Here is a 24,617-nt window from a genome sequence, read left to right as displayed (position 1 = left end):
TGCTGCTGTTACTGTCTGATTTGGTGACAAGTTAATTCAGACACTGATTGCATGATATTTTATTGTGGTAGAATTATGACTAGCTTAACAAAAGTTATAAAATAACTACATATTACCAACCATTAAGATGCATATACAGTTGAAGTCAGAATTATTAACCCCCCTTTGAATTTTTGTTCTTTTTTAAATATTTTCTAAATGATGTTTAACAGAGCAAGGACATTTTCACAGTATGTCTGATAATATATTTTCTTCTATAGAAAGTCTTATTTGTTTTATTTCGGCTAGAACAAAAGCAGTTATTAATTTTTTAAACACCATTTTAAGGACAAAATTATTAGCCCCTTAAGCAATTTTTTTTCGACTGTCTACACTGTAAACCCTAATGCTGTAACTAATTAATTGAGTTGAGTTCTATTAACTTAAATCATTAAAATTCGTTTATCTTAATTAACCTTGATGAGTATTTAGAACTTTTTCTTATTTTTGAGTTTGTAAAAATTTAATCTTTCAAGTAAGGTGAACAATTCTGCTGGGTTTAATCTATACAAAATGTCTCTTTAAAGTTTCATTAACTCAAATTCTGTCAGCCTAGTGATTTTGCGTCTGACGTCATCCAGGTTCACGTACGTGCTCATGCTTCATTCGTTTTTTTCAAGATGGCGGATCGGCCTCGCTTCACACTACAGTAAGTAAAATATTTACAAATCCAAGAAATATTAAATGTATGTTTTAATTAATATAATCACAGTAACAGTTCAATGTAATGTAGAGTTAATCAGGGTGCGTTTACATGTCGTACATTACAGAAAACATGTTTAGCCTCACTTGTTGCTAACTAACGTTAACATTACTGTTTAAAAAGTTAGAATCAGTGCAATGTTAGCGTTAGTTGTAATGTGTTAACTCTGAATTTTAACAGAGTGTGATAAAGACAAAAATATTTAAAATCGGCAGATTACATTTTTCAAAAAAATTTAAATCTTGGCGCGAGTATGCCTTTTCTCAGCCTGTGCTGAAGTTGTCATGGAGACGTGCGCTCTCACAACCGCATGTCATGGCGCTGCGCTGAACTCCATCCAGTCTGTGAATGTGGTATTATCTTCGCGATCTGTAGGCACTTCGGAAACGAAAGGCGCAAGAAACGTAACGTTAATCATAACTCAAATGATCTCCGCCTAAACACTTAAGGGTATTTTCTGATGACGCGCAAAAACGTAGTCTCAAAACTTAACTCTGTCACACGCAGCTTGTTGCTTGCTGATCCATGTATGAGGATAGCCTGACGGAGAACATTTAAGCTGCGCTCCTCACCTGAGCAGGTACAGAGCAGAGCTTCATTTTACACTACCACATTGAGGTAAAGTTGGTTTTATATTCATACATTCATTTAGTAACAACTTGTGACTCGCTCCATAAATTGTTTACCATGGTACTTAGTCTATTCGTTCTGAAATCACATGCAAGTATGACATGAAAACAACATTACACTAAATGCACTATTTTTTTTTTTACTGAACAATGTTGTACTTTGAAAGTCATTGGCTGCTAATATGATTTCACCATTAAGAATATGCAAAAATTACCTTTCTGAAATTATATTATTAAGGAGAAAGTCTGAATGTGTAAATATAAAACTAACTTTACCTCAATCACCAGCACTGATCAACACTTAATATTTCCTCGCGCTTAAGACGACATCTCTGCATATCAATGATTACCTGATTAATGCGATCAGTTAAATGAGTTTAAATGTCATTTAGGTCAAATGTATTTTAAAGGTATGATAAAAGTTTTTTTTTTTTTTTTTCAATCTATTTTTTAAAATGTCTACTCTGGAGAGAATATAAACAGCCTAAAAAACAAAGTATGCATATCTATAACACATTAATACAAAATTATGTTATTAAATAAAATAATAACAAAACAAAATATTCAAGACATGGTAAAGAAGACAGTTTTCTGATGTGCAAATTTTGTAGCTTAAAATATATTTATATCTTAAAAATATAAATATTTTAGTCTATATATTTTTACATCATTAGACAATAAGGTAAGTTTTGTTATTTCTAGCTTTTAAAATCAGGCCTTAAATTTCTTTGTCGTCCTATTCAGTTTTAGAAATTTCAATACTGTTTAAATTAAATCTGTGTTCATCGAATTAAAGCAACTAACATGATAATCAGCTCTATTGCTAACCGTTTTGGAGGTTAACGTTAGACATCAGGCAATTGTACTACTTCCACTCTCAGCTAAATGACACTGTGACTTTGTGTACATACAGAATTGAAGGTCGGGTGTTGCTGACTACAGATAGGTTCTTAAATGGAGGCATGTGAAAGGTGGGTAAAATATTTATTTTGTACTACTATGCCTGGCATATCCAGATAAAATAAATATTACAGTGTATTTATCAATGATACTTTTGCAGCAAGGAAAGTGAAACTTCAGCTAGACCTTGAGTTCAGTTTACAACATGAAGATCCTGCTTTCAACATCTGATCAACACCTGATTTTCATCTGAGGTAAAAAATAGACAAGTAAATGAAACATAATAATAATATTAATACATTTTTTCTAGAATTGTATATTTTGTGGTGTGGGTTTGTTTAATGAAATTCTCTCTTGTTTCTTTTTGCTGTTTGCAGAGTACCAACATGTTACAAATGAGAATTTTCCCCACAAATTCTTTGCAAAACTGGACCACCACCTATTTCATTTGATGACAATTTTAAGGCAAACAGCATCCAAAACTGGCAAGACAGCAGATACCCTGGCTAATCTTTTAAAGGTTTATGATGAGCAGGTATGTTTGGGGTCACGTGTTAAAGTATACATTAAAATATAATTTGAATTATTATTATTATTATTATTTTTTTTTTAAATTGATTCTTGATTTCCAGGAACTGAATGATGTCAGTTCATGACGGACTACTGTTATCAGAGGTCTTTTGGTCTTGCTGCGTGAGCGTGACTTAAGATTCTTTAGGAACACCCTGGTAAGACTTCATTCATTCTTTTCACAATTAGGCATGTTTAATGAAAAGATGAAAGTTTTGAAAACTTTTACTTAATAACATATTTGTAATCAAGAATAGTTGATGAATCATATAATATTGGCTCAGTCATTTTGATACTGTCCTTACATTAATATCCTTGAATTATGTTTTTAGATTGATAATCCTGCTGACTGAAGATGCTTTATTGGCCCTGCATTCACTGAGGGTCTCTGTTGTCCTGAAGAATGAATTGGACACCACCCACAGCACACTTCCAGACCTTTCTTGTCTTGTATGGATTAATGTATGCTCTTCACATAATATATAGTAAAGGACTTTGAACTTGTGCAAAAAGTTTTGCTTGGCATGGATGATGGAAAATAAAAAGTCTCGTAGCATGGAAACCTTAAAGAATGAGTTGATGTAGAGCTTTTTTTTTTTTTTTTTTAACTTAATAAAGACTGTCTCTGGGGTAGTAACTTCAAAACATTTATTTACCTTTAATTGGTAAGTATGCATTTTATTATATATAGGGATAGTTTGTCCAAATGTAAAATTCTGTCATTTACTAACTCTTCACTTGTCCCAAACCTGCTTGAATTTCTTGCTTCTGTTGAAGACAAAAGTTGAATAAAGCTGACAACCTGTAACCACTGACTTTCTAATAGGAAAACAAATACTGTGGAAATCGGTGGTTACAGGTCTCAGCTTTTTTTTTTTTTTTTCAACAGAAGAAAGAAACTCAAACAGGTTTGGAATAAGTAAATGACAGAATCATAGTTCAACCAAGACTGAATATATATATATATATATATATATATATATATATATATATATATATATATATATATATATATATATATATATATATATATATATATATATATATATATTGTAACGAGCGCACACATGCCACGTCGCCCTGGTCGCTAATTCAACCCAGCTGGACCATCATCAACACAGGATCGTTCACAGCTGGACGTCATCAAGTGGAGAGGCATATAAACCAAGCCCACGCAAGGAGAAGATGAGCTTCATTCACCCAATGACTCCATGCGCTAACGCTTGTCTCTCTGTCTCTCCACAGCAGACTCCAGCTCGTGACGATCCCACATCCGACTACTCACTGTCCTTCACTTACTTCCCAGAGCACCTCACCTTGAAGAAGAGCACCGTTTACACCCCATTCACGTTGTAAATAAAGCACCCTCCGGGGACTTGTCTGTAAACTTATCCAACTGTGTCGCTGTTTTCCCTCTGCCTCGCTACAATATATATATATATATATATATATATATATATATAATCTGCTCTCCGTTAAACAGAAATTGGGGGAAAAATAAATGGGGGCGAATAATTCTGACTTCAACGATATATATATATATATATATACAGTTTCTGTGTAGTTTACACTAAACGAGTCACTTCACAGAATGTGCACTTATTATTTTTTTTAACGAATGCCTTAAGAGTAAGTTTTACACTTATTAATGTATTATTAAATTTTATCAAACTTATAGTTGTTTTTTCTTGAGGCTCTTATGTCTGATATCATATTTACATTGTGGGTCATTTTTATTAATTTCAGAATAGTGTTCATTTTCAATCTCTTTATGTCTAATAGTTTTTATCGTTTTAAGACATTTGTAATTGCATAGGAGACAAATTTGAAAGTACTGTTGGACATTTTTTCTTTAACAATAAATGTCTAAAATGGTATTGTCTGTGTGTTTTAAATTACAGATTTATTTTGACAGATTTATGGGGTTTAAAGATTAAAATAATAGCTAATTTTATTTGTGAAACTGACGATGGAGAAGTTAATTTTAAAAAATGCTATCAAAATGTATGAGCTGGGTGACAAAGTATGTAAAGGTGAGATAAATAATTAAAAATAAGTTAATTGGTATTAAAATGTATGAGCTGGGTGATTTAAGTATTTAAAGTTGAAAGAAATTAAAGCAATTAAGTTAATTGGTATTAAAATGTATGAGCTGGGTGACTAAGTATTTAAAGTTTGGAAAAATTAAAACAATTAAGTTAATTGCAATTAAAACGTATAAGCTGAGTAACTTGGGTATTTTAAGTTAGGTGAAGTGTCTTGCATGAGTACAACAAACTCAAAACTTAATGTTTCTGTTTACTTAAAATAGATAATTTCATAACTTAAAAAATTTGACGTAACTGATTACCTCAAATTTTTTGAGTTTTGTCAACTTATTCGGGATTACAGTGTACAGAACAAAACATCATTATACAATAATTTGCCTATTTACCCCCACCTGCTTAATTAAACAAATTAACCTAGTTAAGCTATAAATGTCACTTTAAGCTGTATGAAAATGTCTTGAAAAATATCTAGTCAAATATTATTTATTGTCATCATGTCAAAGATAAAATAAATCAGTTATTAGAAATGAGTTTTTAAGCTATTATGTCTAGAAATTAGTTGAAAAAACCTTCTCTCCGTCAAACAGAAATTGGGGGGAAAATTAAGGGGTATAATAATTTAGGGGGGCTAATAATTCTGACTTTAACTGTATATGGCATAGATGTGTTTTTTTAAAGGAATTATAGACCACACTGAATAATAACATTCATATTTAGAGGCACACCTAAAGTGACAGACTTCCTGCATTGTGCTGATTTCTTTGAGATCAATGAATATGTGCAATAAAATTAAAAAAAAAAGAGTCATGTGGTGCTTTTCCACTGCACGGTACAGCTCACTATAAGGGGATTTCCACTGCGCGCGATATCTAGTTGCTGGTATTTTAGTTACACCTCAGTTGAGGTTCTGAGTATGCCGTACAAATGATAAATGTGGCATGACAAACAGTAAATGCTGCAGATCATTGATTGGCTAGAGGTAATCGTCACTTCCCACGTCATTTGATTGATTACACAACACACCAGAACTGCTAGATTTAAATAAACAGTCAGCAGCAGGCACCATAGGATCATTTTAAATGACAAAACAGAACAAAATATATATATATATATATATATATATATATATATATATATATATATATATATATATATATATATATGTGTGTGTGTGTGTGTGTGTGTATATATATATATATATATATATATATATATATATATATATATATATATATATATATATATATATATTTATTTATTTATTTATTAATATTATTATAATTTTTTTAATGGTAACAAATTGCAGCAGAAACGCAAACCATGCTACAGTAAAGCAAACTCTTAAGTTGTGCAATATAGTGAAAAAAGTTGACTTGTGGATGCAGGAGTCATCTGAAAATGTGTACCAAAGACACAGTGTGATGCTGTGTGACACATGTATTTGCATTGCATAATATTACAAGGCCAATAGAGAAGCTAAATGTTACACTGGCCTCTTTGTACTGTACTTGCCTAAAGTTTATTGATGAATCAACCTTTAAAGCTTTGGGGTTACTAATTGATATATTTTAAGGCTCTATAAAAGAAGCCTCACACTCACATATACTTACAGTATTCGATCAAATGTATAGTAAGAAGTCAAAACTACAGGGAAAAGTGCACACTTCATGCTTTTACCAAGAAATGTAAGTTTTATTGTGTACTAAAAGCACATATTCCTTTTTTTTTCCACTCTCAAACACTTAAAAACAGAAGAACAAAGCTGTGATTTGAGGAACAATGTTGTTGAGGTTTACAAAATGGGAAGTGGCTATAAGAAAACAGCAAAAACACTAAAAATGGACAGCTTTAGGGCAATAGATTATAATACAGTCAGATGTAAGTGATATAAATCGGCCTCATAAAGACCTTTTTTCCATCCTTCTTTACTCATATTTACTAAAGGTGTCAATATCAACAGGACAATAAAAGCACTGTACTGTACTGTACTGTACAGTAGTGTACATTTAAAGCTACAGAAAAGTACATATTTTTTTGTTAAACAATGTACATGTAATGTATTTTTTGACTCCAGGTTTCACTGTGGGAAGCGTCCTCAGGAACCAGTCGATGTTCCAGCAGTTTCTGATGCGAAATCTCTCCCTGCCGAACGACACGTCCAGCCTGCTGCTCTCCTCCCCCGTCAATCTAAAAGAGGTCTGTCTTCTCACCTCATCTGCCTTTTTTGTCAAACTCAGGTCACACAGCAACGCTTTTGAAGTCTGAATCATGACTCAGCGTCGTGCTCCTCCGAGCCTCCTCGCGCTTTCATCCGCTTTGGAGTCTCCGCTCGGGTTTGCAGCTCCATTAGTGATTCCGCTGCATGACAACAGAGCGCGAGAATGTGCGATTGAATCTGATGCTTCAGGGCAGAGGAGCTCCAGCGCTTTAATGTGTGGGGTTAACGTGCTACAGTCAATGTGAAAGTGTTGAGATATGCTCTTGTGAGTTTGCGAGTGAAATGTTAATTTTCCTCAGGGAGTTTTGTTGCTTCTTTTCTCTGGCTATTTAAAGGATGTGTGTGAGATAGGAGTTTCTAAATCGGTGCCTGTGTGTGTGTGCCTGTGTGTGTGTACTCTATTCAGGTATATAATCTCATCTTTGGGACGTATCCCAAAGCGGGATCAAAGGGAGGAGAAAGAGATGAAGGACAGCACCAACTCAACAGTCCTGGAGAGAAGCTTGTACAGCTGGAGGTAGAGTGATGCCCTTCAAAAAATACACATATTTGAACGTTAATGAATTTATGTAATAATATATAACAGTTAATTAATTCATTTGTTTCTTCATTCATTCATAAATTAAAAACAACATGTTGATGTACAATATGTTAATGCAACAGTGCCTTTTTCTTTCACATATTGTTATCTTTCCAAAAATTAAACCCTCTTTTTTTCCCATCCATTATTATTCTTTATCCCTCGAAGCACATTTTGCAAAAAAGCACCCGCTAATTGAAAAAATATGAACGTATAGGCTGCTTAAAAATGACTAACGCTGATTTTATATTTCTTGAACTCTAATAAAATGCACAGAAAGTGAAAATACTACACTGACAGGAATGCAAGCACACAACATTTGGATAATAGTATAACTGTCTCAAACTTTACAGACTTAATGCAATGCTTGAGCCGCTGCAGTGCCTGTCTCATTCATATTTCATACTCGCTGAGCTGCTGTAAGCAACTTTTTTTGAATACCACACATAATATACCTACCACTTGACAGATGTGTCCTGAGAAATCACCTGTCTATGTCCCAGGCCTAGACATCGCAAACAAGCAGACAGCGTCTCTTCAATATATTATTTACTCTCTCTTGACTTTAAATCCTTGGCTGTTTTTACAGTCGTTAGATTTGATTTGCTAAGCCCAGTCATATTAACGCATTAATTCTGATAGTCATAAAAATGAGTTTTAGCTAATGATGGGGTGTTGAAACTCTAGTTTGGAGTCAGTAGACGATTAGCCGTCATCTCACTGTGCATCAGTGGCAAGTGGCAGATTACTGAAGTGGGTGGAAAAAAAGTCCCCTTCCTGCATGTGGGGATTTTTTATTGGGTTTTTTCTTCATATTTTGTACATTTAATGATTTATATTGTTACAATAGTAATAATAATAATAATAATACAATAATTATTGTACCCACACTTGTAAAAAAAAAACAAAAAAAAACACATAATTGTTAAGAAAGTAGTAGTAATAATAATATTATTCGTATTGTAAAAATGAAAATAACTGTTAAAAATAATCAGTTTCACTGGATTACTAGGGTTTATTAGATATGGGTTCAAGTAAAATATTAATATTTTATTTATTCTGTAAAGGACTGATCGATAAAGGTTTGCTTTTTTTATTAAAATATGTTTGAAATTAAAAATACTGACAGATAGAGTTTTTTTTATTTTAGAAAATGATAATTGATCAGTTATTGATCTGTAATTGAAAATCAGGGTAATTCCACCTAGCATTGTTTTCCTAACACTTCTGAAGTAAAAAAGGGTATTGTGTTGCCTAAAAAGGAGTATAATCATGTCTGATAACATGACACCATTATGTTTTCATTCAAACAAAACTTGACAAGATTGTTGTTTTACATTTGGAAGAAAGAGTTTTTAATATATTTTATTATTAATTAAAATTTTACATTTAAATTGGAAATCCAGAGAAACTGAGAATTTTCAAATGGTCTTGTAAGGATGAGGTTTGGAAATGGAAATGGAGTTCCAGAATGGTCAGCAGGCAGGGGTCAAACCAGAAGGAAAACAAAAATGTAAAGTTAATCCAAAAAGGGTGAATCCAGCAAACTGGCAAAGGTCAAATTAGGCGGCAAACAATAATAAAACAAAGAACAGTCCAGAATCAGAACGTTCGAGGTTACTAAAGTAACCCTTCGTTCCCCGAGGAGGGGAACGGAAGCACTATAAGTGAATTTGATTGTAAAATCCACGCATTGGGAGGTTCGGTTCAGAAGCTACTCGTCTGAAAGAGTATTGAACGGGCCAATTAAGAATGAATTGGCAGCGCAAGCCTGCGCAGGTGAGCGGCATAAGCAATCAACTGAGTATATAAGCTCACCTGGCGCCAGCAGACGCTATCCTTTTTAAGCTGAAGAGACTTTCAACAGCTAAGGGACAGTCATTATGGCGACGGAGTATAGTGCTTCCGTTCCCCTCCTCGGGGAACGAAGGGTTACTTTAGTAACCTCGAACGTTCCCCTTCGGGGGGAACTTCAGCACTATAAGTGGATTTGATTGTAAAATCCACGCATTGGGAGCCCATTGAAAGCGCCATAATGACTGCACCTTACCAACACCCCCGATGAGGAGATAGTCAAGCAAGCGTGACGCACCCACATCATGGGGGGCGCGGTCCTCCAACGTGTCCCTGGCCCTAATTTATCCTACTTCAACAGAAGTTTTACGGATTTAGATATATTTTTTGGGAAGTCGTGAGCATCTAGATAATTCTAGGAAAATACGACAGTACGTTGGGAAGCGTGCAATCCCGATAGGGAGGACGCTGCGGAGGCCATCCGTTACCCAAGGGGGGATAGATGGCAGAATTTACATATGGACTAGCCCTAAAAAGGGGGAGTACGCATAGCAAAAGAGTGGTTAGCGGGGAGGGAAGACACGGGTCCGCCCAGGAGGGGGGACTTAACCGTGGCTGAATAAGCATATGGGATCGCCTAGTGGGGACCACGCATAGCAGGCACCTTTACCCAAAACGCGGGCTGACCAGCGGGCAGACCTACAACGTAGTGGGCCAGCAAGTGACTCCTCCGCTGAGTCAGTGCTGGGGGCCACGGAGGAATCTGCAGGGCTCACCTGACGGGGAACTTTACTGACAGATAAAAAGGCGCACGTATCTCCGTGTTAGGGAAAATGGCGCAGCAAGCGTGTTTCAACACCCTACCGAATTGTTTCCTCAATCACCAAGGGTTACCTAATACCCTTGAGGAAACCGGCTCCACTCGCAGATTGTAAAACCTTGCAAATGTGTTGGGTGTCACCCAGCCCGCAGCTCTACAGATGTCTGTTAGAGGGGCGCCGCGTGCGCGCGCTCGAGAGGATGCGAAGCTCCGAGTGGAGTGCGCACGCGCTCTCGGGGGACGCGGCTCATCTCGGCTCTGATAGTGAAAGAAAGGCATCCACAATCTAGTGGGAACTTATTTCGGTACGGCACTTCCCTGCTGCCGACCGCTATAACAGACGAAGAGCTGCTCAGATGATCTAAACTCTGAGTGCGGTCCGGATAATACGCAAAACGCGAACTGGACAATAAAGAAGGGCTGGGTCTGCCTCCTCCGAGGGCAGCGCTTGCAGGCTCACTACCTCGTATTAAAACGGAGTGGTAGGAACCTTGGGCACATATCGCGGGCGGGGTCTCAGGACGTGAGAGAAGCCAGCCCAATTACAGGCACGAGTCACTGACCGAAAAATGCCTCCGGGTCCCCGACCCTCTAATCGATATCAACGCGACCAGCAGAGCTGTCTTCAGGGACAGAAATATACTGAGTCGAGGATCGAAGGGATCTGACGCGGCTTGTGTAGCGAGGGCGAGATCCTAAGAGGGCATGAGAGGGGGCGGGGTGGATTAATTCGCTTAACGCCCCTGAGGAACCGGATGATGAGGTTATGCGTTCCCACGGTGCTGCCAGCCACCGCGTTATGAGAGCGGAGATGGCAGCCACGTAACCTTGAGTGTGGAGGGCGACAGCCTGCTCTCCAACTTCTCTCGGCGTAAAGAAAGCACAACGCTGATCTGGCAAATTACGGGGGTCTTCTCAGCGAGAGACACACCATTCAGTGAATAGACTTCACGTCAGGGCATAGGCGCGCTCGGGGAGGGGGCTCTAGCCCGAGTGACGGTATTAGCCACCGCAATCGGAGGTTACCTAAGTCTTCCTCGCGTCTAAAAATCTCCAAAGATCGGCGAGGGTGCCAGGTGGTGCCCTGTCCCTGAGAGAGTAGGTGCTCTCTCGAAGGGACTGCCAGGGGAGGGCTATCGCGAGGGAGAGCTCTGACATCCAGTTCCGGTTGAGCCAGAGGGGCGCAACCAGCAACCTGTTCCTCGTCCTCCCTGACCTTGCACAGTAACTGCGCGAGCAGGCTCACTGGGGGAAACGCGTATTGCGCGTGCCCCGAGGCCAGCTGTAAGCCAGTGCATCCGTGCCGAGAGCACTCGGTCAGGGAAAGAACAACTGGCAATGAGCGATCTCGGGGGAAGCAACAGATCGATCTGGGCTTCCCCGAATCGCGCCCATATCAGCTGAACAGACTCGGGGTGGAGTCTCCATTCTCCAGGACGCAAGGCTGCCGTGAGAGCGCATCGGCTGCACGGTTGAGCTTGCCTGAATATGAATGGCGTGCAGCGATTTCAGCCGCGGATGACTCCAGAGGAGCAGACGGCGGGTGAGCTGAGACATGCGGCGAGAGCGCATACCCCCTATACGGCTGATATACGCCACCGCCGCCGTACTGTCCGTCCTGACCAGCACGTGTTGCCGCTCCAACACCGGAAAAAAACGGTGGAGAGCGAGGAACACTGCCAACAGCTCCAGGCGATATGCCAATGCAACTGGGTACCTTTCCACAGGTCCGCAGCCGCATGCCCGCAACGCACAGCCCCCCAGCCCGTGTTGGAAGCGTCTGCTGAAACGACAACAAGACTGGACGCCTGTTCTAGAGACACCCAGGCCTGTAGGAACGAGGGGTCGCTCCAAGGGCTGAGGGCGCGGCGACACAGCGCAGTAACAGAGACTCGGTGTGCGCGCGCGTGCCATGCGCGTCTGGGGACTCGATCGTGAAGCCAGTGCTGAAGTGGTCTCATATAGAATAATCCGAGCGGCATGAAGCGGCTGCGGATGCCATATGCCCCAGGAGCCTCTGAAATAATTTCAGTGGGACCACTGGTTTACTGTCGAGCTCTCTCAGACAGTACAGCATCAGCTGAGCGCGCTCTCCGGAGAGGCGCGCTGCCATGGTGACCGAGTCCAGCTCCAGCCCGAGAGAAGAGATCCTCTGCACGGGGGCGAGTTTGCTCTTTTCTCGGTTGACCTGAAACCCCCACAGGTGGAAGTGCCAGAGCACTTTGTCTCTGTGCATAATCAACTCTGTGCATAATCAAAAGAGAGGGCAAAATTCAGCCAGTCGTAAAGAATTGAGTATGCAGATGCCCGCGAGCCGAAGGGGCGCTGAGGCACCCTCCGCGGGCTTGGTGAGGACCCGCGGAGACAGAGAGAGCCCGAAGGGGAGGGCTTTGTATTGCCAAGCTCGACCTTCAAACGCAAACAGCAGAAACTGTCGGTGGCGAGGAAGAGTGGAGACATGGAAATACGCGTCCATCAGGTCTAATGCTGCAGACCAACCCAGAGGACGAACGCACCGGAGGATGCGCTTCTGCGTGAGCATTCTGAACGGCAGCTTGTGCAGGCAGCGGTTCAAAACGCGCAGATCTAGGATTGGCCGTGACCCACCGCTCTTTTTGTGCACGATGAAGCGTGGGCTGTAAAACCCGCTCTCCATCTCGGCTGGAGGGAGCGGCTCGATTGCATCCTTCGCCAGGAGGACAGCAATCTCCTCTCGCAAGACAGGGGCGGACAGGGGGCTGACCCTGGTGAATACACACCCGTGACTTGGGGGGCCGTTTCGCGAACTGAATCGCATAGCCGAGTCTGATTGTGCGTATGAGCCACCGCGAAGAGCTGGCCCGCGCTAACCAGGCAGGCAGAGCTCTCGCTAATGGACTCATCGCTACAATCGCTGACGTACCAGCAGTGGGGCAGCGCGGAGTGGGTGTGCTGATCCGGGAAGCTCGCGGGTCCCACGGAAAAGCTGGAGGTGAGATATTTGCTCTCACTCCAAACCCGAGCTCCGGAGGGGAGGCTCGAGGGGTGGGAGAAAGGAGACCGTCCTCCCAGCGCTCGTGAGCCACTGGCGAAACGCACCGAATCTGCAAGCTAGAAAGCATAGCGTCCCAGACTGGCAGATTTCGGGCTGTCACATCTGGGGAAGTGAAAAGTGCCCTTTCATAATGTTTTCATGGCAGTAAAAAGTGCCGTTGGAAATGGGGCCCCGCCCTCCAGCGGGGAAAGAGCAAGTTCCCTCTTCTCCAGATGGCCTGTCCCAGGGGCGCTTCGCGGTCCGTTGCCGGACTTAGCGGCGTTCTGGGCAGGGGGGCTGCCTGCTTCCGAGGTGCCCGACGCGCTCGCTTCGCCGGAGGCGTGTGCGGGGGCGGAGCAGCTCTCGTAGGCGGGCGCCTTCGGCGAGGAGCAGGTATGAATGGCACGGCGGGCGGAGCGGGCTACGGACCGCCGATAAGACATCACCCACCAACCGCTCTCTCAACGCCTTGAATTCCTGGGTGAATTCACAGACAGTGTCGCCGAACCTGGCTGGGGATATGGGGAAGTCAAGAAAGCGGACTTTGTCGACTTTGCGCATATCAGCCAGGGGTGGCGCTCCTGGACCACTAATGTGGACATCGTCCTCCCCAACGCACACGCAGCGGACTCAGTAGTCCGAAGAGCTAAGTCGGCGGCGGTGCGAAGCTCGTAAGCCTGGGTTGGACCCACCCTCGTGCAGCTCGGCCAGCGCCTGCGCTTGGTAGCGCTGGTAGGTGGCTATCGCATGCAAGGCGGAAGCAGCCTGGCCCGCAGCTATGTAAGCTCTAGCTCCGAGGGAGGTAGATAACTTACAGGCTTTGGATGGGAGACGAGGCGGACCCCGCCAAGAAGAGGCGCCGCGCGGATTTACCGCCATCGCGCACTCAACCTGAGGAATCGCCACATACCCCCTGGCTGTTTCACCGTCAAGAGTGGTTAGGGTGGAGGAACACGCAGCACAAGCAGAAAAAAGTGCTTTACAAGACCGCGTGAGCCTACTTTGCACCTCCGGGAAGAAGGGAACGCCCCTCTAGTCGGTCCGGCCGCGGAGCTGGGGGATAAACCATCTCCAGCCCACGGCCGAAGCAGCCCGGGAAAGCACGGCTAACATGTCCGTTTCAGGATCCGTAGTGACAGCGCTCACCAGCCCGAAGGGGGCGAGCGGGTCTGGATCTTTATCATCGGACAATGAAAGCCCACCCTCCGATGCCGCGGTGGACATCTGGTCTCCGGTGTCATCGGGCGTAAGGGCTACCATCTGTTAGACGGATCGCTTCCCCCGCCCGAAGCTTGGATGGAGCGCTTAGAGGAGCGGGAGGTCCGCGGGCCCGTGGGCGACGGATTATCTCTCGCTGAAACCCTCAGATCTGCCCGAGTGCCCGCTGCAGAGCAGGGGACAACTGGGGTGGTTCGCCCTTTTGCAAAGGCTAACCGCGATCTTGCGCAACAGTCATGGCATCGCAATGACGACATGAACTGCCCGCGAGCAGCGCATTAACATGCTGGACCCCCAGACATGTAACGCAGTGCCCGCGCCCATCATCCGAGGACAGGAAACCACTGCATCCAGAAACGCAAAGTCGGAGCGCCGTCCTGATAAGGACGTGCTGCACGACTGTGTTGCTCTTTCTGTGAAGTTTGCAACTTTATACGCACCGCTCTGGAGGACCGGACCCAAAGAACGCCAGGCAAGGGAGAAACCCAGCTCGACCGTCTGCCACTGCGTGTACACACTCTGGACCGGGAGAATGCTCTCGTTCGCTCAGAATCGCTGGTCACAGCAGGAGGAACCCTCATCGACTCGATCAGAAAGTCTCTGAAGCGAAAAGGATAGCGTCTGCTGGCGCCAGGTGAGCTTATATACTCAGTTGATTGCTTATGCCGCTCACCTGCGCAGGCTTGCGCTGCCAATTCATTCTTAATTGGCCCTTTCAATACTCTTTCAGACGAGTAGCTTCTGAACCGAACCTCCCAATGCGTGGATTTTACAATCAAATCCACTTATAGTGCTGAACTTCCCCCCGAAGGGGAACAGACAGTGCTAAACACAGAAAGCAAGAAACACTTGATTTAAGTTCATGACATGAAACATAATACAATCTGCAACAATGAAGATGTGTGAGTGGGGTGCTTAAATAGTGTGTGTGTAATGTCCTGTAGCTGTGTCGGTGTAATCAGTGTCCAGGTTGATAACAGCTGTAGATGGTTGATTAGCACAATACATGATGGGAAGTGTAGTCCTGGTGGAGTGTACATATATCTAGAGTGTCCACTAGTAAGTCTGTTGGGTATTCCAGCTAATACTAGTGACAGGACTAGAGAATAGATTGGGCTCAAAAAACTAAACCTGACCCTATCCGAGTCCATGCACCTTGTGTCCGAGCTGACTCAGTCTTACACATTAACTGTAATTATGAGCCCGTGCCAGATTTTTGACATGACATTTCAGTCTATCCCTATTTATGCTCAGAAGCAACTACTTGGAGGCTGGCACAGTGTAGACGGGGGTCTGATTCAGAAGGCACTGAGAGATCCCACAAAAGCTGCTCACCGTCAAGCTCTTCTCAAAGTCTTCTCTCAGGCGTTGGGCATCGCTGGCGGTGTAGGAGGTCAAAAATTCGATCCTCAAGCACTGCGTGAGATGGAGGTCAGTCTGACACTACACTTTAACAGTTCATTCCACTCTAATCATATCCTTGAGTTCAGTGTCCATGGCTGACAAATGTACCTCTTATATTTTTTCAGGGAGTTCTGTTGACTGGTGCAGTGCTTGAAAGCCTTACCTGTGGGGAAGGAGGGAACAGTGAGATTGGCAAAATCCTATTGGTCCCTGAGAAACAACAGGCGGTTTTACAGGCTTACCGCACGACTGTTTGTGGTTTAGGGGCGGGGCAGAGGGCGGAGCTTTTCAGACAGTTGAGTGAAGAACTGAGAGATCAGATTGACACACAGAGAGTCTTTGATCAGGTACAGTATGTGCAAGAACAACACTTTTTTTTAAGCAAAATACTGTAATTTTGTTGAATTTGGCTAAATGTTCTTGTTTGTTAATTGTTTATTTTACCAAATCAGTCAAAATCAAATCAAATCCCTTTTATTGTCACATCATCAGCAGCATGTGTGCTATAATGAGTGAAAAACTTAGTGAAAAGCAAAATAAAACGACATACTCCAAAAAAAAAATTGTTTAATTTAAAATAAAATTGTTAATAGTATGTATATATATATATATATATATATATATATATATATATATATATATATATATATATATGTGTGTGTGTGTGTGTATATACTATTAACAATGTTGACAATAAATATGTAAAAGACAATAATTGCGTAAAAGAAAATACTTAAAAGAAAAAAAAACACTTTACACACATATGTAGACACAAATAGACAAGTACACCGTCGAAAAAGTGTGTCCATGTACACATAATTTGACTGTTGGTGGATAGTTATTGTAAGCAGTCATTTATTCCATTGTTGTATTGTTGTAAAATCTAATTTCCCCATCCATAACATCCTCCTCAGTGTCCTATTAAACACAATAAAGAATTTAAGACAAGTACACCGTCGAAAAAGTGTGTACATGTACACATAATTTGACTGTTGGTGGATAGTTATTGTGAGCAGTCATTTATTCCATTGTGGTATTGTAAAATCTAATTTCCACCTCCATAACATCCTCCTCAGTGTCCTATTAAACACAATAAAGAATTTAAGAAATGGAAATGGCACTGGAAATGACTGTGGAGGGGAGTTTCCATTATTTCTGGAAAATAAGTAATATAATGGGTGTAATGAAGTGACATTACTGTACAGCAATCATAAAAATATTAAAAAAGGCATTCAAAAGTATAAAGGCATGATTAAATTGTCCTCAACATACCACGAATGACCCCAAAATCTTGATTCGTTTTGGATGCAGCAATATTGCGGACGTTAAATAGGGCTGATGTACTGTTTGGCTGCACAGTATGTGCTGTACCAGTGTCTTAATCAATAATGCTCATTAACTTGAACATTGAGTGATAATATTTCATAATCTAATAATTAATTTTCATCTTTTCATAAAAAAGTTTTTTTTTTAAAGTTAGAAAAAAGTAATTACTACAAATAGAATTAAAATGAAGAGAAAATTATGTTTAAGTATCCATGCAAAAAGGAAGGGAGAAAAATATAAGAATCAAATGTATTATTTATAGAATATATCGAAAATGGAGAGTATGCATCGTCTATTCATATTGTTTCAGTGATAAAAAAAAAAGTAATAATCAAGAAAAAAGAATGCAGCGGGCTGAAAAGATGTGTTGCCATAGATAAATTGTTGTATAATTGTAAAATCTAATTTCCACCTCTATTTTATTATCCTCAGTGTCCTATTAAACACTGTAAAGAATTAAAGACATGGAAATGGCACTGGAAATGAGGTGAATTTGCATTATTTTAGGAAAATAAATAATATAATGGGTGTAATGAGGTGACATTATTGTACTGCAACCATTAAATATTTAAAGTGACATTTGAAAGTATAAATGCATGATGAAATTGCCTTTAAAACACTATGATTCTCGATTAATTTTGGTTGCAGCAATATTGCAGATGTTAAATAGTGTTGTAGTACTGTATGGCTGTACAGTATGTGCTGTGTCTTAATCAATAATGCTCATTAACTTGAACATTGAGTGATAATATTTCATAATCTAAAGATTTCACTTTTTTATAAAAAAGAACAATTACTTTATTTACCTGCTTTACACAAAAGTAATCACTGCAAATCAAAGGTATCAATGCTAAAACAGCCCTGGAAGAAGATTTGTGGAGAAAAATATAAGAATCAAGTGAATTATTTATTAGATTAGATTAGATTAGATTAGATTAGATTAGATTAGATTAGATTAGATTAGATTAGATTAGATTAGATTAGATCAGGCGATGTGGTGGCGCAGTATGTAGTGGTCGCCTCACAATAAGAAGGTCGCTGTGTGGAGTTTGCATGTTCTCCCCGCGTTTGTGTGGTTTTCCTCCGGGTGCTCTGGTTTCCGCCACAGTCCAAAAAAATGCGGTATAGTTGAATTGGGTAGGCTAAATTGTCCGTAGTGTATAAGTGTGAATGAGTGTGTATGGATGTTTCCCAGAGATGGGTTGCAGCTGGAAGGGCATCCGCTGTATAAAACATTTGCTGGATAAGTTGGTGGTTCATTCCGCTGTGGCGACCCTAGATTAATAAAGGGGCTAAGCTGAAAATATAAAACTAAGGAACTAAGCTGAAAAAATATAAGGTGTAAGTTATAAAGTGCAATTATAGAAAAAACTATGGTGATATATTTATAGAATAAAAATGGAGAGTATGCATTGTCTATTTACATTGTTTCTGTGATAAAAGTGAATAATCAAGAAGAAAAGAATGCAGCGGGCTGAAAAGATCTGTTGCCATAGATTTACTTGTTGCACCATGTCGCATTATGGATACAGATTAGCATAAGAATGTAAAAAGATTATAGTACAACCTTTTCATTTTAAATCATTTATTTTAGCCTTCTCAAGAGGAACTTCCCCAAACATCCCATAATCTAAAACACAGTCAGCTCATTAGGAAGAAGATGGATAGTTACAGTATGTAACATCAGTATGTAACATTGACCTTATCATTTTAAATATTTTGTTTCAGCCTTTTTGAGAGGAACTACCTCAAACCTCCCATAATCTAAAACACAGTTGGTTCAATAGGAAAGACATGGATAGTTACAGCATGTGACATTAGTGAGCATATTGAAGGTGCCATTTACTGCATAAATTTAGTAAGGTAAAGTGTTCTCTGATATCTAAATAGTATGTTATGGCTTTGGTAAGTTAAAAAAAAAAATTAGAAACGGTTTTATAAGCTAATTCATTACTCCATAAAATACCCCTATAATCATAAGGTCCATGATTGACCATATATGGTTCGTGTCGTGAATATTAATAAGCTCTGCTCTGACATGCCGCTCTTACAGACACATACACACAGAACATGATGTACACTGAACACAGACAAATATAAACCCAATCAGAGTAACGTTAACCTATTTTGCTCAACAGATCTGTTGTGGATAAAGGTTAAATTTTAAAGTTGACAAAAGAGAGTGCTAGAGGTGTATCGTGTTGTATTTTGAAGCTATAGTCACAGCCAAGAAATAATATCAACCTCTGCATGAACAGATGACAGTTGAGCTGAGCGATTTGACATGATTCAGCAGTCCACGTGTGTTTGTTAAAACATATTCAACAAATTTCACAATAAACACTATACATTAACAAAATATGTAACTAAACATGCCTTAATGCCTCTTCAGAGCGAAGATGGATAAATTGTAATCTGCAAATCTTGCATTTTGCATCCTGAGGGGAGTTTAAAGCAAGTCTCATACTCACAGTAAACAATTTGGGGCTCGCGTTTTCAAAATAAAAGTCCTAGATACATAATAAGTGAACTAAACCCTTAAAACAATTAAGGGAGCAAAATGATTACTGTTGTATCAGTATAAAATGTTTGGCTTATCAAACGCAGCCTGAGGCATGCATATTAATGATTTCAGAGCTTTTTTATGATCTCAGAGCTGCATATGAGTCGTGTTCTCTTGATGACGTAGCTGTTCGTCAGTTCTGGATGAATGACCTAAAGTAGGCATGCATGCAAAAGCTGAGGGCATGGCCAGTGAGTCTAATCACAGTCTGTTTTGTCCTCTGATGGGCCCATTGCGATTGATAAAAAGGGAACAGTGATATCTGAGGCTTGCGGTATTCTTATTTCCATTTACTGATTTTTTTTTATAATTTTACTATGCCTTGTTACACCCAGATTTTCATTATAAGGCACCTTTAAAACTCTTGAGAACTCTACAAAAACTGTGTTTATGAAGGTTTACAACACTTCAAAGCCAAAAGTGTCATACAGTAGTTGAAAAAACACCTTGACTTTCATATTTACAGTGCATATTTTTTTTCTCCTCTCTAATTCCTCTTAAATCACTTCTTCCAGTTGCGTCTTGAGCAGTCTAATATGTCTGGTCTGCTGGATCAGTCCCGTCTCGGGGCTCTCCTGAAGAACCTGGCTGATGTGGAGCGGCTGCTGAGGGACGTGGATCTACTGTCAGGTCTGGCCAGACTGCTGCCGAAAGGGGCCTGTGCGGGTCACCAGCCTCCTCCTCAGGCCAACACCACCTCCTGGAGCTCCAACTCTACCACATGGGGTCCCAATACAACTGACAGTTCTGTGGAGGAAGGAGAAGGAGCTTCTGAGAGCGAGGCAGAGGCTGAAAACCCCAAATCACAGTTTTCTGCATTTGTTCAGCTGTGGGCAGGACTTCAACCCATACTTTGTGGGAATAATAGGTGAGTTTGTTTTCTTATTGAATGTGAAATGTGATGTTTTTGTATTATTATTTTTATCATTCTTGTTTGTGTTATCAGGATTTTCGAACCAGAAGCGCTGAAACAAGGAAATATGAGTTCTCTGGGCTTCACCAGCAAAGAACAGAGAAATTTAGGATTACTTGTTCATCTCATGACTACAAATCCCAAAATCCTCTACTCTCCCATTGACTCAGAGGTGGACAAGGTCATACAAAAGGCAAGTCTAGACTCTAAAGGCCTACTAACACCAAGAATGATAACTACAGTAGTCAAAATTTGAAGTGGATCAAAACCTTTCATCAAAGTTGTCCTATTCTATTGCTCAACCTTCGTTTTTGTCTTGGGATGATAACATTTTGATCCACTTTAAATGTTGGCTACTGTAGATCAACACCAAAATGTAATATTGTTATGTTTAATATCAATGCTTAAGTTCTCATAAAAAGGTTTGGATTCTGATTGGCTGTCAGTTTTTTTAAAGTTCAGCTGCTGGGAAAATATGAAAGTGATGCCAAGGATATTGTTCCTGCATTAAGATGTTTTAAGGGCAAAAATGAACATTGGTATCACTTTATTTTGATAGGCCCTTTAATGCATTTTGTTGAATTTTTTGTTACATTGCATCTACATGCCAACTAATTCTCAATAGATTATAAGTAGACTTTTACGTTGGGGTTATGGTTTGTGTAGGTTGACATGTACTTGCAAAGTTTCTTATAGTCAGTTAAATGTCTGTTGAAGGAGCAGTATCAGCAGATAATAAAAAGACATTCTACTAATACTTAAATGAGAAATAATTGGCATGTAGTTGCAATGCAACACTTAGTAAACAAAATGTGCAATAGGGACCATCAAAATAGTGTTACCTGAACATTTACTCACTGTTTCCTAACCACTAGTAGTTATAAATCTTTCTAAGTTTCTTTCTTTTTTTGATCATAAAATAATACATGAAGCTTGTAACCACTGACTTCCAAAGTATTAAAAAAACACAATTGACTGGTAATTCAGTGGTCACAGGTTTCCAGCTATCTTCAAAATATATAGTTTTTTCATCAGAAAAAAGACAAACAGGTTTTGAACAAGTGAAAGGATGAGTAAATGATTACAGAATTTAGATTTTTAGTTGAACTATCCCTTTAAGCCTGTAAATATTTTTAAATATTTAGTATATTGACAATTTATTATGCTGCAGTTGAATGTGCAAACAAATAGTTTTATTTTTATGCTGTTTCATTTCTTCTGAATTCAAATGGCATTTATAAAGAAAAATTCTTCATTCGTTATTTTATTCAATTTATGTTGTACCCACTGAATAGAAAATCATTTGATTTGTTACATTTTTTATGATATTGTTTGTTCTCTTTAGGCCAATGAGACCTTTGCTTTTGTGGGGAATGTGACTCACTATGCCCGTGTGTGGCTCAACATCTCTGCTGAATTAAGGGCCTTTTTAGAGGAGGGTAAATTGCAAAATCACCTGATGTGGCTCCAGCAGGTAACACCCTTTCTTTCAGTCACTAATCTAAAAGTATTTGGTTTCATGCATGTGGTCGTTGGTAAAGATTTCTCTCAGAAAAAAACGCAGCAACAAATATTCTGCATTAACAAGTTAAAATAATATTAATAAGTCAAGATTTGTAATGTCTTTCATCAGGCCTCTACAGGTCTGAATTAGTACAAATACCCATATAAAGTGCCTGTTCTCCCTGTTCTCAAATAATAAAAATAAAATATTTTGATTTTCGACTATATGACATTGATGTTCATTCATTTCATACAATCACGATTCCATGATGTGTTCATGGGAAAAATTAGCAGTATGTTTATTTACTCCATGAAGATGTTTGTCTACAGTATAATTAAATATTCTTCTAATGCAAGTAATTCATCCATTAAATGCGTATATTAGTTAAATTCATTCTTCATCAAGCACATTGTTGCATGAAATAAAAGACTGAACTTTTAAAAAACTAACAAAGCATGATTGAGTAATGAGCCCAGTAATCATTTGCTCAAATAACTATATTTGGTTGATAATGTAGGCTATTTGCAAAAACAAACAAAGTGTGTACAGTATGTGTGTTATTAGGAAGCTGCTGTTGTTATGAAAGGTAGTCTCTCACCAGTCAAAGTATAAATTGGAGCGTATGCTTGATCTTGATGTCTTTTGTTTTGTGCCTATTTTGTAGTTTATTACCGACCTGAAGAGGCACCATGAGCTGCTGAACGTATCAGACAGTGAGCTGATGAACAGTCTGCTGGAGGAGAACTTCACCCTGCCAAACACAACCACCTTACTGGAGCAGCTGCACACCATTGATAATGCTGCTTGTGGATGGACTAACTTCATGTCAAAGGTCAGAAGAACGGTTTGCCTGAAGTGAATTGTGTTTTAAGTTCGAGTCTACTCATTTAAAGAGATTTAAAAATGAATGAAATAAAATAATATTTACCCAACCTAAAGCAATCCAAGATACAAGTGACTTCATTAGATCATTAAGGATGATTTCTAGATGGAATTTTGGTCCATGGTAGTTCATATATTTCAAGTCAACAGTTCTCTTCACAGAGGACACCTTAATGTTAAAATGACATCAATCATGGACATTGATGTCAAAAAACCTAAAAAATGTCAATCGATTTGATCTCAAAACCTTTACGTCCACATCTACACACTGATTTCCTTTTGTCCACCAAAACAATGTCACAAAAAATATTGTAATATAAGAACATAATTATTCATCTGAAAACTTCCATTACAAATTTTACCGTAAAAAATGCTGGGTTCCACATAATTCATTCATGTTGTTCCAACACAAATTGATTAGGTTAATTAAACATTTTTTTTACAAATTTATGTGGATTAAACATAAAACAATTCAGTTGCCCCCCAAAAAACTTAAGAATTGTGTTGTTTCAACTCATTTTAAATAAGTAGTTTGAACAAGCGGCAAAAATCTTTTTTTCAATGTTGTGTCTCTACAAAATTGTAGGGAATGTACACTACCTTGATGTTAAAATGACATAAAATTGAAGTCTAACATTGACATAAAAAAATGTTAAAAATTTATTATATGACAGTCCTGTATAATTGATTTTTGAATTTTGTTTTACGACAATTTTTGTTATAAATTTGATGTTCTTTTTACATCAAGGTTGTAAATTGGCATCAAATTGGTTTGCATTTTGATGTGTTTTAAGTACTTAAAATAAATGTGCTACGATAGGAAAAATATATATTAAAACTGTATCTGAATCTGTGTGCCTTAGGTCAGTGTGGATATCTTCAGAGGCTTCCCTGATGAAGAAAGCATTGTCAATTACACACTGAACCAGGCCTACCACGACAACGTCTCAGTCTTTGCAAGTGAGTTAATTATAATAGTTCTCAAGTCATCATGAAACATCTTCAGAAAATTTGTGTTATATTTCATTCACAATTTAAAAGAAAGTAATATGACTAAGAGGGGGCGACACGCTGGCTCAGTGGTTAGCACTGTCCCCTCACTGCAAGATAGTTTGAGTCCTGGCTGGGTCAGTTGGCATTTCTGTGTGGAGTTTGCATGTTTTCCCTGTGTACATGTGGGTTTCCTCCAGGTGCTTCAGTACAGTCCAAAGACATGCGTTATATGTGAATTGAATAAACTAAATTGGCCGTGATGTACACTACCAGTCAAAAGTTTGGGGTCAGTAGGATTTTTAATGTTTTAAAATAAGCTTCTCCTGCTCACCAAGGCTGCATTTATTTAATCAAAAATACAGTACAAATTGTCAAATTGTGAAATGTTATTGCACTATAAAATAACTGTTCAAATGTAGTTTATCATTAGTTTTAGATTCCAGGGATTTTAATGATGAAATTTCAGCTTTTACTCGAGTCTTCAGTCACAAAATCCTACA

At 39.6% G+C, this 24,617-nt stretch overlaps 1 protein-coding gene and 1 long non-coding RNA gene across 6 annotated transcripts in view; both read left to right on the top strand.

Moving 5' to 3' along the window:
* Positions 1–24,617, top strand: part of abca2 (ATP binding cassette subfamily A member 2) — a 148,360-nt gene that overhangs the window by 71,773 nt on the left and 51,970 nt on the right. For 3 of the 5 annotated variants that reach the window (XR_015491196.1, XM_087253481.1, XM_087253480.1), the window contains 9 exons: positions 6,964–7,085; positions 7,514–7,624; positions 15,787–15,963; positions 16,062–16,283; positions 20,341–20,693; positions 20,772–20,931; positions 22,084–22,212; positions 22,907–23,074; positions 23,988–24,084. Coding sequence is in view for 4 of the 5 variants with exons in the window: in XM_087253481.1 (XP_087109607.1) it covers positions 6,964–7,085; positions 7,514–7,624; positions 15,787–15,963; positions 16,062–16,283; positions 20,341–20,693; positions 20,772–20,931; positions 22,084–22,212; positions 22,907–23,074; positions 23,988–24,084 (1,539 nt within the window). In the remaining variant the exon portion in view is untranslated. The remainder of the gene's footprint in view (positions 1–6,963; positions 7,086–7,513; positions 7,625–15,786; positions 15,964–16,061; positions 16,284–20,340; positions 20,694–20,771; positions 20,932–22,083; positions 22,213–22,906; positions 23,075–23,987; positions 24,085–24,617) is intronic. The other 2 variants (XM_087253484.1, XM_087253482.1) reach the window with 1 other exon arrangement.
* LOC147843971 (uncharacterized) lies at positions 644–3,478 on the top strand. The gene is made up of 6 exons (XR_015491206.1): positions 644–688; positions 2,285–2,342; positions 2,432–2,525; positions 2,649–2,806; positions 2,904–2,999; positions 3,174–3,478. It is a non-coding gene; the product is annotated as an uncharacterized LOC147843971 (long non-coding RNA).

The sequence above is a fragment of the Danio rerio genome, chromosome 5 (genome assembly GCF_052040795.2).
Source record: "Danio rerio strain M-AB ecotype USA chromosome 5, GRCz13ab, whole genome shotgun sequence".
Taxonomy (NCBI): Eukaryota; Metazoa; Chordata; class Actinopteri; order Cypriniformes; family Danionidae; genus Danio; species Danio rerio.
The sequence above is the reverse complement of the archived record's forward strand: the minus strand, read 5'-3'. Positions and strand labels throughout refer to the sequence as shown.